Below are 15,560 nucleotides of genomic sequence, written 5' to 3'. Positions count from 1 at the left end.
TCTAACTCTGCCTTTCAAATAAATAAAATAAATCTTAAAAAAATAAATAAATAAAATTCAAACTCCAGCCTATCACTTTAACCTCACCTCTCATACTTCCCTCTTGTTCACTGTGAACTCACAGTAGCCTTTCCTTATTTCTTGGCTTTTCCCTGCCACAGAGCCTTTGCAAATTCTGCTCCCTGTAGCCTGCTTTTCCCTTCACCATCTTCATGACGGGCTCCTTATTACAGGCTCAGCTTCTCACCTCTTCAGAGAGGCGAACCACTTAATCAAAAACAGCATCAGTTTTCTTATTCCTCGTGATTTCTAATTACATTTTTGCTTTTTTTTTTTTTTTATTATTTGACAGGTAGAGTTACAGACAGTGAGAAAGAGAGAGACAAAGGTCCTCCTTCCATTGGTTCACTCCCCAAATGGCTGCTGCAGCCGGCACTGTGCCAATCCAAAGCCAGGAGCCAGGTGCCTCTTCCTGGTCTCCCAGTGGGTGCAGGACCCAAGCACTTGGGCCATCCTCCACTGCCCTCCCGGGCCACAGCAGAGAGCTGGAGAAGAAGGGGAGCAACTGGGACTAGAACCTGGTAGAGGATTAACCAGGTGAGCCACAGCACCGGCTACATTTTTGCTTTTACATTGTCGCTCTCTGCCACTAATATATAAGCTCCACAGAGCCAGCACCATGTCTGCCTTTGTTCACTGCGTGTGAACTAGTACCCAAACTAACGACTGGCACACAGCAAGTGCTCCATAAATACTGTTGAGTGAATGCAAGTATCTACTTCAACTCTGTGGTTTCCAATCTAACTCTAATGCATATTCAAAGTCCCCTCCCAACAGGCTAGCAAAGGCACAGAAAGGTTAAAAAAAATTACTCAGGGGGCCAGACAGGTAGAGCCGCTGCCAGTGGTGCTGGTTCCCCAGCTGCTCTCCTTCCTATCCAGCTCTCTGCTACGGGCTGGAGAAGCAGCGGAGGATGGCCCAAGTCCTTGGGCCCCTGCACTATGTAGGAGACCCAGAAGAAGCTCCTGGCTCCTGGCTTCAGACGGGCCCGGCTCTGGCTGTCCTGGCCATTTGGGGAGTGAACCAGTGGATTAAAGAACCCTTTCTCTGAATCTCAATCTCTCTCCCTCCCTCCCTCTGTAACTTTGCCTTTCAAATAAATAATTTTTTTTTTTTATTAACTTGAAGGAGGAAACTTGGGACCTACTATCAGCGGCTTGAGCAAGCTAGTCAGGTCAGTCTCGCCTACAGAAACAGTAAGTAGTTTTACTTAACCTCTAATGTACTTTACAGTTTGAAGAAAGTTTCAGGCTGCCAACCACGCCAAGATTTCCGGGGGACCTCTGAGGCCAGGTATGGGGGCAGCTGTACGATATACTAGCCAGTCACCAGCGCCACCTGCCGGTCATCGCCATCTTCGCGTTCCTGGGGAAACAGTCCCTAATAACAAAAGTAGGAGCTGCAATCAGCAACTGCATTTGACGTGCATCTCTCATGTTACTCTCTCAACGGCTCTATAAGCTAAGTACTATCATACCACCCCGTTTCACAGAGGAGACAACTGTCTAGGCTGGGATGTGAACCCCAGTCAGCTTCAAGAGCCTGAACGTTTAACCAATTATAACTATACCCCATAAACGGTTTACATCGTTAACAGCCTAGGAATTGGAATAACGGACTCTTAATCCGTTTTGTGCGCAAGCATCTGTTCACAAGGAGGGCCCCTACTGGGGTTAGAATGACCAAGGCAGTGGTGGGGAGCGACGCTGTGGGGAGCTGGCGGAGCGGGGACCGGCGAGCCAGGACCACTGCACCGCGAGCCGAACACACAGGCGTGCCGAGGAGGCCCCGCGTCGGCGGCCCCGCGTGCAGCCCCTGGGGAGGGCGGGCAGCACCGCTCTCGTCCCGGCCGTTGGGGTTACTGCCACTGCCCTCCCGCCAGGGCAGCATGCAGCGACTCGCGGCGGGCCAGTCGGGGCCGGGGGCGAGTGGGAGAGGGCGAAGGCAGCGCTGAAGGGAGACCGTCGTCGGGCCGGGGGCCCCCGGCGCGCTGGGGAGCGGACTGAGGTCCAACGCGAGGACCAGCGTTGGGGGAGGGGGAGGTCCCTGAACGGCGCCCTGGCCAGAGCCTCGAGGGCAGGCAGGACCCGCGGCCGAGGTCGGGCACTGCCGGGGTCTCCGCGGTGGGCGAGCCCCCACGGCGTTCTCCAGAGGGGAGTGAGTTGCCCGGAGCCACAGCAAGGTCTCTGCTGTCAGGGGCCCCAGACCAGCCGGGAAACCAACCTGCGCTGAGGACCCAGGTCAGAGGTCAGGCGGGGCAGCGGCCGCTCCTCTCACAGGGTTTCGGGGCTCAGCCGCGGCTGTGGACGGCGGCTGCCGAGGGCCAAAAGTAGCCCTGTGGCCGGGCGCTGCCTTTCACAAGCTCCGCGGAGCGCCGAGCCGGGGAACCGGGCAGACCCACCCAGAACCTCGCACCTCGGCTCTTCACCTGGGCTTCCTCACCTGATCTGTGATTGCGCGCTCTGGCGCAGTAGGTCAGTTCCTGCACTAGTATTTTCTGGTCTGTTCAACTCGAGTCAGACTCCCAGGGTAGCCTCTGGAAAAGGAAAATTACTAAACCAACTCATTATCTACTTATTGAAGCGGGAGAAGAGCAGACCTCAGCCCCAGGAGCTCTCAGTGGAATCCACTTAGTTGAAAAGGTAAAAAGCAATCGAGGCCTTACATAACGGCAGTGAGTGGCTCACTGCAGCCCAGCAGTGACTGGTGCCCCAAAGCTGTTGGTTGAATTAAAAGGCTGCGAGGTGTGAGGAGGGTAAGACAACTGTGAACCATGGGCTTCCTGGATTTCTGGAACACGAGCTGGGTGTGAGCCCTTGGAGCCGCAAGTTAGTGGTACTGCAGCCAAGGATGCAGGGGCTAAGCTGATAACTGAGGTGTCTCTCATCCCAAGGGAAGGCTGTGGGCGGGGCAGATGCAGATTGTTAAATACCAATTCATTTCTAGTTAATTGGAAGTTACTGAGAATTCTGAGCAGAGATGCGACACACGGCGATGCAAGTCTGGATTAATACATTGGTGATGCCTGGAAAGGAGAGCTGGGCAGACTCATTACTGGCAAAGGTAAGGAGCTTAAGACTATGGCTTTACAACCTGGGAGACCCCAGAGCTACAGGTGGAGGACAGGGGGAGGCAGGTGGGAAGAACAACCTTCATGTTGACTGAGGTGACATCCCCAACCCCTGCCAAAAAAAAAAAACAGGTTCTGTAGGCAGTTGAAGATTTTCAGACCTAAGTTGATTCAAAACTTAATGTACGAATTCTGCTGTATTCCTGCCTGATCCTCCTCTAAAGATGGGGAGTTGGTTACTGCAGTTCCTTTTCATGTGGACTTGAGAAGTAACACAGAAAACAATTTAGGGTACTACCAGTGCTTGCTGCACTTTTTTTTAAAGATTTATTTATTTGAAAGACAGTTACAGAAAGAGGTAGGTAGGTAGGTAGGTAGAGTCTTCCATCCGCTAGCTCACTCCCCACATGGCCACAATGGCGGAGCTGCGCCTATCTGAAGCCAGGAGCCAAGGGCTTCTTCCAGGTCTCCCACGTGGGTGCAGGGGCCCAAGGACTTGGGCCATCTTCTACTGCTTTCCCAGGCCACAGCAGAGAGCTGGATCGGAAGAGGAGCAGCCGGGACTAGAACCAGCGCCCATATGGGATGCTAGTGCTTCGGCCAGGGCTTCAACCCACTGTACCACAGTGCCAGCCCCAGTGCAACTCAACAACTACTCCTTGAACTTAGCACAACAGATGAAACCTGAGAAGACTTCACAAGTGAACCTGGCCTACACCTAGAATTACACAATGTGGCAGAAGTGTCACTGATGAGTACTCCCAAAGAAATCCAAATCAGAGGCATTAAGATCAGTCAAGCAGGACATGATTAAACAAAAAGTAGTTTCCCAACTCCCCTCTCTCTTTTTTCTTTTTTCTTTTTTTGACAGGCAGAGTGGACAGTGAGAGAGAGAGAGACAGAGAGAAAGGTCTTCCTTTTGCCGTTGGTTCACCCTCCAATGGCCGCCGCAGCAACCGCGCTGCGGCCGGCGCACCACGCTGATCCGATGGCAGGAGCCAGGAGCCAGGTACTTCTCCTGGTCTCCCATGGGGTGCAGGGCCCAAACACCTGGGCCATCCTCCACTGCACTCCCTGGCCACAGCAGAGAGCTGGCCTGGAAGAGGGGCAACCGGGACAGAATCCGGCGCCCCAAACTCCCCTCTCTCTTAAGAACTCTTTTTGGGGCAGGTGTTTGGTGCAGCGGCTTCAGTCGCAACCTGGGACACCCACATCCTTATCAGACTGCCTGGTTAGGGTCCTGGCTCTTGACTGATCCAGCTTCCTAATGGACATCCTGGGAGGCAGTAGACGATGGCTCAACTATTAGTCCCTGCCACTCATGTGGGAGACCCAGATGGAATTCCAGGATCCCGGCTTTGGCCTGGCTATAGCAGGCATTTGGGGATTGAATTGGAAGGTTGGTCTCTTTTTGCCTTTCAAATAAAATAGAAAAAATAAAAATTTTAAAAAATTAAAAAAAAAAAAAACCTCTGTTGACCTTGTTTTATAACTGCTACTGTTCTCTTCCTGGTAACTACTTAAAAGCAATGATTTTGGCTTGCTCCTTTTATATCCCCATGGGCCTTTGTGTCAATACATCTTTAGACACACAGATGTTTATTAAATGATTATCAAGTGCTATAAAGGATAGAAAATTAAAATGTAAAAAGCCAGTTGGGGCCTTCAAAGTGGTGTTACCAGGATAAGCACCCACTCCCTCACCTCACAAAGGTCACTCCCACTACCTGGAAAAGGATCCCCTAACTGGAATAGCCACACTTCTATAGATCACATTAAATGTTTGCTTTTATGGGACAGGTTTGTAGGCAGTATGACTGCAATTTAAGAACCTGTCCCCAAAGGAACACAAAGGACATGGGCTAGTTCACTCAAAAACAGATTTACCAAGAAACTCAGAAAACAGGGTTTTCTTCCTTCTAGGCCTACAAAGGAGTCTGAGTGAATAACTAAAGCACTGAAAGTGATGAATGGGGTCAGCAGTAACTTGAACTGTCCTCTAACTCACATAGATACAGAGAACGTCATCTTATTAACAAACTGACTCAGATGTTGATTTGGAATAATACATAAAATATTTTAAAAAGAATAGAGGCAATCACAGCCTAGGCCACTGACCTTTCCTATTACGTACATCAAACATATTACAATGCAGCTTTCTTTTAATCAACCATTATTATTAAAAAATTTTATAGGAAATAAATTGTGTTCCAAGGTGGAGAGTCAGAAACTTATCTTTCTTCTTCCTTAACCCTGTAAATGGGAAAAAGAGCTACCCTTACCACCTGCTGTGGAGCTAGAACCTTTAACCACCTTGGCAAGCCCCATGAAATTAACAAATTAACATCTTCTGGGGCTGACCCCCTCATCCCACCCTCCGGGCCTTCCCATTTCAGCACAGGAAACCAGGGAGGAGGCAGACAGTGGGCAACAAATAAAAGGAAAAGGATGTGGTTCCTCACAGCAGCAACTGCTCCTGGGTAAATGAGGCACAGACACCACAGCACTAAGTTTTATTCGGGATTCCATTAAGGTTAAATCTCTCTCTGGGAACCAAAGAGTCCTAGTTGAAGGGCACAAAAGCCCACGGAGCCTCCTCAGATCTCGTAGTGAACCACCGGCTCAGGCTCTTTGCTGGGATCGCCGCCTCGCTCCAGGTACAGATTATTATAAGGATATTGCTTCGGCCCCTAAGGAAAAAACACAGGTCAGCACGAACACACATTCAGCAATACACAGCTGCACCCCTCTGAATGAACAACCACACCGGTAACTGGGCACGCAGTCGCCGCTGGTCAGCCCCAGCGGGGCTAGAACAGCAGGAGCAGCACTCCTCTCCCCTGCTCAGCCCAAGGCAAAGAGAAAGCCCAAATTTGAAGAGCAGTGGTGCCTGTCCTGTGAGTGAGGGAAAGGGTGAAAGGGAGGGGAGGGAAATACAGGGGAGAAAGGGAGAGAGTCCCAGCTTTCTAAATGAGACGATGCATCCATCCATCCCACTCTCTCTCTCGGGGTCGAGACAGACTCAATCTCCTTTAAGTCACTCAGCCTCTAATGGTTCCACCACTAAAGTGGCCTAGCAAATGAGGCGTGCAAGAGCAGCAGTGGGGGAAAGCACAGAGGAGGCACGGCTGGGACGTGCTTTAGGGGCTGCTGGCTTTACCAACAAACAGCTGTCAGAGAACACAGCTCAAGGGGAGGAGGAGAGGGTGATGTGCTTACAGAACTGAGAAATGGAAGAGCCACACTGTGCTTCTTGCTCTCCTGAAGTGAAGTTAGTGCTCAGCCCAGCCCTGCGTGTGCTCTCCGGCATGGAGCCCCTGGGGCTCGGCAGGAAGGCTCGTGTCAGTGCACACAGACACACCAGCCACCTCCAGGTCATTGATTCTCTCTGCAAAGGTAGCACTGGGCAGCCAACTGCATACACAGCAGCCTCCTCACTTTCCCTTCCTCTCCTTCCAACCCATCCTATGGATTACTTGTAGATCAATCTTCCTAAGAACCCAGCCTCCACTATGTCACTCTTCTGTTTAAAAACCAAAATGGCTCCCTGCTGCCTACAGGCTGGCAAAGTCGTCATTGTATTCCCAACCCTAGCACAGTCTGCACCAGTACATAGTAGGGGCTCTACAAATATTTGGTGACTTAATGCATTATTATATCATCAAATCCAAATCTCTTAGCCATGCAATAAAAGATGCCTGGCCTAACCAACTCACCTCATGATATTGTTTAACACAGTGATTTCTAAATCTACATTGCACAACAGAATTACCTAGGAACTTGTTAAAAATACTGATTTCTAGAACCTACTGTGAAGCTACTGAATTAGGATCCCCGAGAAGTAAGGATTCAGGAATCTACATTTTTAGCATCTCTCCAGGAAACCAATGTAACTGGATGTCCAGGGCTATTTTATACACCTTTTTTTTTTTTTTTTTAAAGATTTATTTATTTATTTGAAAGTCAGAGTTACACAGAGAGAGGAGAGGCAGGAGGGAGAGAGAGAGAAAGAGAGGGGGGGGGGTGTCTTCCATCCGATGGTTCACTCCCCAACTGTATACACCAATTTCAATCCAGCTAATTCACTCCTTTTCCCTGCTTGTTTCTTCTTGCCCAAAAGGCTTTCTCCAGCTTCCTCTCACCACCCAAATCCACTGTTTTAGCAGGTGGTATCGCCCTTCTCCTTGAGAGCAGCTTGTCCTCCCTTGCACATACATGTACTGTACACATGGACACATACTGTGCCAAATTCTCATGTCTGTTCAAATGGTGTTGTCATTTACCTGAATTTTTCTCTTAACTCAAAACTTAAAGCTAGAGAACCTATTTTCTATGTCTTTTACATCCTCCAAAATTTAACTATGCTTTCAGTAGACATTTACTTTCCTTCTGGTACCATACAGAAGTGTCCTTCACATGTCCAACAAAGGGTAAGGTTTGGTTTCAGCCTGAGACTGACTCTACCTTGCAAGATCACTTGCTGAAACGTAACTGATCAGTACAAGGCCCACATGGCACTCTGTAGACAAGCTGGCTTCCACAGGTTCATCCCTCACTTACTCTTAGAATGTGCCCTGACACTCAGACTGGTCCAAGCAGCAGAGATGGAACAGCACTCTGGTTCTTGTGCCAGACCAACGGGCAAAGCCCTCCCATCTCCTAACACTGCAGGAAGACAAATTGGTATCAGCTGGATCCCCACTCTAGACACTTCATTTGCTCAAGAAATAGGGCCAGACAAATATGCCTAAGAGAGCGCTTGTCAGATACTCACCACAGGCTGGTAGGTGGGGTAAGTATCTCCCAACCAGAACATGAAGATCATGAAGGCCACAAAGCCGAACAGGTGCTTACACATGACATCCCAAGAAACAGGAGTGGGGGACGTGTCCACACGATTCCTGATAAACATGTCTAGGTTCCAGTGCAGCTAAGGAAGAAAGGCAGATGACTGTCATATCCTGCTTCTTCTGGAAAAGGCAAGCAGTCCAGAGTGATCAGAGCCTGACACTGGGCTCAACAGAGCATTCTGCCACCAGGGCAACAGCCTGGGAGCCAGACACACTGGCCCACAGGTCCTGGCCTCTGCCTAGGTTCTGCTGACCAGAAACAAGTCACTCATGAAGTGCAGGCTTTTTATTTTTCCCAGAAGTCCTGCGCCACATACCACACTGGACCTGCTTCCTGGAGCAGAAAAGCTTAGTGATACTTGGACAGAGCAATATCATTTAAGCTAAAAATAAGAATTCCCAAAGATATAGGGAAAATGAAGGAAGGTTAAATGAGAAATGGCTCTCACCGGCTCACCCCAGTTCAGCCTCAGGTCTGAATGGTCCCAGTCATACCACGGATCCCTCTCCTGCTGTGAGTGGTCAGGGAGCTTCGGGTAGTCCCCATACCTGAGAGAGAGAGAGCACCGGCTTCTGGAAGGAGCTGCGAGCAGCCTCAGCCAACTCAGCGGCGGCCCCTCAGAAATGAGAAACCAAGTGGCAGAGATAATCACTTCACCTAAAGACACAGGAACCAACTCTCAAATCAGGATCTCAAGTGCTAGAAGCTAAGCACAGAACCTCGTGAGTTCACACTGTAACTATGAAAGTCCGTGTCACACTGCAAAAAGGATTTTGAATGCTTTCACCATAAAGAAACAACAAATGTTTAAGGCAGTAGATATTTCCGATTTGAATATTACACGATGTATACACCTATCAAGCATCACAGGGTACCTCACAAACAGGTACAATTTTGTGTCCATTAAAAAAATTTTAAAAAGTGCGTGTCACACTGTGACACACTACAACATATTTAAGCTTCCTTTACCTTCTTTGAACAAGAAGCAAGCCAGTCACACACTGCTATGCTGTTAGAGCCGAAAGGGAATTCAGCACGCAGGTACTTCGATTTATCATTAAACAGAAAACAAAACTAAATCTGAATCCAAAGTCACTCAGCTAATCAGAATAAAAACAAGGTACAGATTAGAAAAGTATTCTTTTCACAGCAGTGCGCTCCTCAGCCACTGGGCTGGCACACATCTCCAAGCTAACGTCTCACGGGACTGCTTGCTAAGCCGGGTCTTCTCCCAAAATGGAGGTTCGCCTCACACAGACTGCTTCCAGAGCTGCCCTTACCACGGCACAATACAAAAAGAAAAAGAAAAAAAAGCGTGGGAAATGATGACAACTAGGCATGTGTCACAGAAGATGACTGGGAAACAAGAAGAATAGGAACGGCAGAAACGAAGATTGAAAGCGTGATGCTAGCATAGGAAATGCAGGCGACGGTAATTGCTTCAAATAATTAGCCAGCAGGGATGTTAGATGGATCCGGGGAGTGGGGAATAACATCCACTGAGTAAGGGGGGGTTGGCTATTTAACGCACTTTATGCTACGATTGCCACTGGAGCTCTACTAGGAAAAACGTTGTTAAATAAGAGACATAGACACAAAATTCGCGTGGAGTACTCCATCTACAAATAAGGTTCTCATGACAGGAGTCCAGCTCCAGCCTGGTCACGTGCCTGCATGACAGCACCTGAGCCCAGCAGATGCTCAATCTAAATGAAACCCAGCGCTCTGGATGGAGCCAAAGAAGGTTCCTGCTATTTGGGGATCCTCGAGGGAGCCATTAAAACCTCGGCTTTCTCATTTGAGGAAACAGGCTGAGCCAAGGAGAAAATTGAAGTCCTCTCGGCTGCAGCTGCTCACCCACCCCCTCCCAGCTCCTTCCATCGAGAAAAGCACCCGCACCACTGCCGCTGGGGCGGGGTCACGAGAGGGTTCAGGAGGAAGGGTCAGAGAAGAGCCACCCCAAGCTAGCCGGCCTTCTCCCATCTCTCACCCCATGCCATCATCCGGGTAGGGCTCGTAATCTTCCACGCGCATGTTGTACTTCTTGGCGGCGGCGGCCCGTTCTTCTGGGGTCTTAGGATAGGGCCCCGGGAGCATGTCCTTGGTAATATGGGACGCTGGAGCGCAAAAGGCGGCAGGTCAGGGGCGGCCCCGTTTTCCCGGCGTCCCGAAGGCTTCAAGCTGCTGTGGCTGCAGAGGCCGGATCCTGGGACTCCGCAGCCGCAGCGCGACCCTCCACCCATTTTTCTACATCTATCAACACCCACGTCCATCCTCCCGCCGGGACACAGCCGCTGTGGTGCCCACGATACCCGCCCTCTTGACACACCAGACCTCAAGCATCCCCTTTCCACACTGAGGCTTTGCCCATTCTTGCGGACCTGTCCGTGCACCCAAAGGCATCACGCTCCGGGCTGCTCTTTGCAGCCACCGGACTCCCAGGACCCCGACCCTGGTCGCCGCCATCTTCACCTTCTTCCCGTTTTACTCCGCACATGCGCAAAGGCCCGTCACGGCGGCTGAGCGGGGCCAAACGCGACCGCGGAAAGCGGCCGGGAAGTCTTCGAGGTTCAGCAGGGGCGGGCTCTAAGGATCGAGTTGGGAAGCCGGCAGGGAGATGAGCGGTTCCATGGAGACTGGGAGGGATAGCGGGAAGCAGAGAAAAACCAACGAGGTCGCTTTTTTGCTATTTCAGGTTGTTGAGTCCCTTTTCTCCGTCAGCTGACTTAAACCCACTCAGGAATCGCGGGGAACCTGAGGGCCTCCGTGGACCGCGCTCCACCTCCCAGGAGCAGGGGTAGTAAATGACCCTGCCTTATTTTTTTCCCTGGCCGCTCGCCTTTTCCCTCTCCTTCCCTAATCCTCCTTCCATCTCCGAACGCGATCATTTTTCAAACTCAGCTCTTCGTCTTCCTGGTTCGGGTTCGCTTCTCCGCGTTGTTGATGTTTTTTTCCCCCTGGGTGCTCTGCACGACACACAAATCCGCCTCGAATAGGCTCTTCAGTTTCAGTCGGTTTGTTCCACCTGAATGGCCCGGTCACCTCAACCCCAACGAATGTGAAACGAAACCTATCAGCAGGGGCAGCTCCGGGAGACAGCCGAAAGCCTCATTGTGCTGGGAGTTGGATAAATAGATTTCAAACCGGCCCACGAAGAATAAACTCTAACTCAATAGAATAAAGGGAGACATCGTATTTACGTACGGATATGTTTTCACTTTATTTACACATTATAAATATGCATATATTTCCGGTGATTTTTAGGGATCGCTTGGTTTAGCGTGGATCCATGATTACAGACATTCTCAAATGTATACCAGAGCTCGAAAATGGATGTATAAATCCGGGGAGTCACGGCTTCACAACCTGCTGTCTCGTAAATGAGCATCATTAATCGGTGTTCAGAATAATTGGACAACATCTGCATTGAGCCAATAGCAAGCCCTGTATTCAGGTCAGAAAACTGATTTGGTCTCCTTTACTTATTTTTATTAAGATATCATATACCAAAATATACACGCCCTCAAAGCGTACCGTAGGAGCCGATGTTATGGATCAGTGGGCTTATGATGCCAGCGTGCCTTATCCAAGTGCTGGTTGGAGTTAAGTGGCTGCTCTGCTTCTTATCCACCTTCCTGCTAATGCTTTTGTGATGGTAGATGATGGCCCAAGGACTTGGGCCCCTGCTACCCAGGTGGGAAACCAGGATGGAGTTCCTGGCTCCTTGCTTCAGTCTGGCCCAGGCTTGGCTGTTGCAACCATCCAGGGAGTGAAACCGCAGATGGAAGATCTCTCTTTGTCGCTCCCTCTCCCTCTGTCACTCTGCCTTTCAAATAAATGATGAACAATTTTTAAAAGTATAAGATAAAGTGATTTTTATATTTAAAATTTCTTAAATAAGTTCTATGTTTTTTATTTGAAAGTCAGACAAACAACAGAACACTCTCCCATCTACTAGTTCACTCCTCAAATGCTGACAACAGCCAGGGCTGGACCAGGTTGAAGCCAGGAGTCAGGTACTCAATCCAGGTCTCCCATGTGGGTGGCAGGTGTTGCTTCCCAAGGTGTACACTGGTGGGAAGCTGGAAATGAGAGCAGAGCCAGGACTCAAACCTAGGAACTTTGATATAGGGTACAGACATTCCAAGCAGCAGCTTAACCACTACACCAAACACCTGCCCCTGTGATTTTTAGTATACTCACACAGCTGTGTGACCATCACCACTGTCTGCTTCTAAAACCCAGTAATTCTACCCCTTGATAAATAGCCAAGAGAACTGAAAATATGTAACCATATAAAAACATGTGAAAAAATGTTCACAGCAGCATTATTTATATTAGCCCAAAGTGGAAGCAACCCAATGTCCTTTTTTATATGGTGCTGGATTCCATTTGCTAGTATTATGTTGAAGACTGTTGCATCTATATTCAAAATTACTTTTTAATTTTTTTTTCATTTTATTTAGAAGGCAGTGGAGGTGGGGAGAGAATCACCTACCTGTTCACACCACCAACAACCCCCTCCCTGCTGTATCTCCATGCCCCCAGCAAACACCTGCAGCAGTTCAGGGCTCCCACATGAGTAGCAGGAATCCAAGTACTTGGGCCATCATTGCTTCGTTGCTGCCTTCCAGGGTGCATATGAGAAGCAAGCTGGAATTTGGAGTGGAGCCAGGACCCAAACCCAGGTGCTCCAAAATGGGTACGGGCATCTCAAGAAGGGGTTAACCTGCGGCATCAAAACGCCTACCCCTTTTTAAAGGTTTGGTGGGAGTCATCAGTGATTCCTTCTGGTCCTGGGCTTTTCTTTGTGGGATTTTTTTATTCTTTATTTTTTTCTTGTAATATGTCTACTCATATTTTCTATTTCTTAAAGATTTATTTTATTTATTTGAAAGACAAAATTACAGAGAGGTAGAGACAGAGAGGTCTTCCATCTGCTGGTTCACTCCCCAGATGGCCAGAACGGCCCGAGCTGCACTGACCTGAAGCCAGGAGCCAGGAGCTTCTTCTAGGTTTCCTACATGGGTGCAGGGGTCCAAGCACTTGGGCCATCTTCCACTGCTATCCCAGACCATAGCAGAGAGCTGGATCGGAAGAGGACAGCCCGGACTAGAACCAGCGCCCATATGGGATGCCGGCACTCCAGACCAGGGCATTAACCCGCTGCGCCACAGCGCCGGCCCCAGATTTTCTATTTGTTCTTGAGTCAGTTATGGCAGTTTATGTCTTTCTAAGAATTTGTCCATTTCATCTAGGTTTTCTAAATTTTTTGTCATACAATTGCTTATAGTATCCCATCCATGCTTTTTTTATTTTTTACAAAGTCAGCAAAAATAATCATTCACTCTTGAGTTTAGTAATTTGAATATTCTTGATCTAATCTATTTTAACTCCTAAGGTCATGAATTAATATATTCTTGTAAAAATTCAAACATTGCAGATAAAGTAAAGCCTTGATTGCCCCAACTCTTCCACAGAGGTAACACTTTTATCAGTTGGATGAACACACTTACTAGGTAGCATAATTACATAGTTAACCAGTCTATTTATTTCTATTGCTGCATAACAGACTACCATAAATTTAGTAAACCCAAACAACACCAATTTATTATTTCATATTTTCCTTGAGTTCAGGCACTGATTAGCTAGGTGCTCAGCTCAGGGTCTTATCAGGTGGAAAACAAGATGTTGTTCGGATCTACTATCTCACCTGATGCTTTGTGTCCTTTCCTAAGCTCAGTGTTTGCTGGCAGAATTCACTTACCAGCATTTGTAGGACAAAGTCCCCACTTTCTTGCTGCCATTGAACCTGGAGTCTTTCTCAGCTCCTAGAGCTCACCCGACCCCATTTCTTATCCCGTGGCAGTTTGCTCTTGCAAGACAAAAAAAAAAAAAAAAAAAAAAAAAAATTGATAGCATGTACTGTCAAATCTCTCAGACTTTTGTCTCTGACCTCTGGTTCTGGATTTAATAGTTTAACAGGCTGGAGTGAAAAGGTCAGGCCCACACAGGATAAATCTCCTTTTTGATTAACTCAAAGCTAACTGATTGGGGGATCTTAACTATGTCTTTACCATGTATGGTAACATAACCACAGAAATGGTGCCTGATTATAGTCACAAGTATTGCTTTCATTTAAGGAACAAGACTTATTCATGGTGGGTACAGCACAGGATGCAAGTCTTGGGATCCATCGGAGAATTCAGCCTCCCAAAGCCATAAGAACTAAGCAAGCAATAAAGGTTATTGATATGATCTTTTATAACTAATATAGAGTGTTTGGAAATGTGAGATGGCCATGGTTGGCCACCAATAACAACACCATTCTAATGGTGAGAATCTCTTCAAGTAGGAGAGAGGGTGGTATAGGCAGAAAAATGGAATATGTTTAAGGAAATTAGCCCTTGGGGCTGACACTATGGCGCAGTGGGTTAAGCCAAGGACCCTTAGTTTTAGTATCACACATGGGTGCCAGTTGGAGTCCCGGCTGCTCCACATCCAATCCAGCTCCCTGCTAATGTGCCTGGGAAAGCAGCAGAGGACAGCCCAAGTTCTTGGGCCCCTGCACCCATGTGGGAGGCCCGGAGGAAGCTCTTGTCTCCTGGCTTCAGCCTGGCCCAGACCCAGTCATTGTGGCCATTTGGGGAGTCAATCAGTGGATGGAGGATCTGTCTCTCTCCTTCTCTCTCTTTGTAACTGCCTTTCAAACAAATACATAAATCTTTTAAAAAGAAAGAAATTAGCCCTTGATTTAAAAGAATTCAACTTAGGGGCTGGCACTGTGGCATAGCTAGTAACGCTGTCACCTACAGTGCTGGCATCCTATATGGGCCTGGTTCAAGTCCTGGCTGCTGCACTTCCTATTCAGCTCTCTGCTATGGCCTGGGAAAGCAGAAAATGGCCTAAGTCCTTGGGCCCCTGTATCCCCATGGGAGACCCAGAAGAAGCTCCTGGCTTCTGGCTTTGGATCAGCGCAGTTCCGGCTATTGTAACCACCTGGGGAGTGAACCAGCAGATGGAAGACCTCTCCATCTTTTTCTGCCTCTGACTCTCTGTAACTTTGCCTTTCAAATAAATAAATCTTAAAAAAAATTCAACTTGCCATTATCACTTTTGCTCAGGCCTTTAAAGTAGCCTTTGACCAAAATCTATTAATTATGATTGTTTCTTTTTTCTTTTTTTTATTTTTATTTTTGACACGCAGAGTCAAACAGTGAGAGAGGGACAGAGAGAAAGGTTTTCCTTTTTCCATTGGTTCACCCCCCAAGTGGCCGCTACGGCTGGCACGCCGCACCGATCCAAAGTCAGGAGCCAGGTGCTTCCTCCTGGTCTCCCATGTGGGTGCAGGGGCCCAAGCATTTGGGCCATCCTCCGTTGCCTTTCTGTGCCACAGCAGAGAGCTGGACTGGAAGAGGAGCAACCGGGACAGAATGCGGCACCCCAACCGGGACTAGAACCCAGTGTGCCGGTGCCGCAGGTGAAGGATTAGCCTAGTGAGCCGTGGTGCCGGCCATTTTGTTTCTTTTTTCTTTTTAAGATTTATTAGGGCCAGTGCTGTGGCACAGCCGGTTAAACT

General features: G+C 48.5%; 2 protein-coding genes and 1 long non-coding RNA gene across 31 annotated transcripts in view; 1 reads left to right on the top strand and 2 right to left on the bottom strand.

Annotated features, from left to right (window-relative positions):
* Positions 1 to 2,421, bottom strand: part of SEC31B (SEC31 homolog B, COPII component) — a 35,793-nt gene extending 33,372 nt beyond the window's left edge. For 27 of the 28 annotated variants that reach the window (XM_089314479.1, XM_089314482.1, XM_089314488.1 and 24 more), the window contains exons 1-2: positions 2,284 to 2,421; positions 1,276 to 1,440 (exon numbers count right to left, since the gene is read on the bottom strand). The gene's annotated coding sequence lies outside the window, so the exon portion shown is untranslated. Of the gene's footprint in view, positions 1 to 1,275; positions 1,441 to 2,283 lie in introns of those variants that run through there. The other variant, XM_070057398.2, reaches the window with a different exon arrangement.
* LOC138845321 (uncharacterized) lies at positions 2,413 to 3,831 on the top strand. Its single transcript, XR_011382328.2, has 2 exons — positions 2,413 to 2,702; positions 3,007 to 3,831. It is a non-coding gene; the product is annotated as an uncharacterized LOC138845321 (long non-coding RNA).
* Positions 3,832 to 5,628: 1,797 nt separating this feature from the next.
* NDUFB8 (NADH:ubiquinone oxidoreductase subunit B8) lies at positions 5,629 to 11,026 on the bottom strand. 2 transcript variants are annotated; one of them, XM_089314504.1, is made up of 5 exons: positions 10,454 to 11,026; positions 9,972 to 10,098; positions 8,430 to 8,529; positions 7,905 to 8,060; positions 5,629 to 5,820 (listed from the first exon to the last, which is right to left on the bottom strand). In XM_089314504.1, exons 1-5 carry the CDS (start codon positions 10,476 to 10,478, stop codon positions 5,728 to 5,730), a joined length of 501 nt encoding a protein of 166 aa, XP_089170630.1. In that variant the 5' UTR covers positions 10,479 to 11,026; the 3' UTR covers positions 5,629 to 5,727. The 2 variants fall into 2 exon arrangements, with proteins under 2 accessions (XP_089170630.1, XP_002718698.1); XM_002718652.6 differs by having other exon boundaries at positions 10,363 to 10,478.
* Positions 11,027 to 15,560: the final 4,534 nt, after the last annotated feature.

The sequence above is a fragment of the Oryctolagus cuniculus genome, chromosome 15 (assembly GCF_051225735.1).
Source record: "Oryctolagus cuniculus isolate XC-2025 breed Fujian yellow rabbit chromosome 15, ASM5122573v1, whole genome shotgun sequence".
Taxonomy (NCBI): Eukaryota; Metazoa; Chordata; class Mammalia; order Lagomorpha; family Leporidae; genus Oryctolagus; species Oryctolagus cuniculus.
The sequence above is the reverse complement of the archived record's forward strand: the minus strand, read 5'-3'. Positions and strand labels throughout refer to the sequence as shown.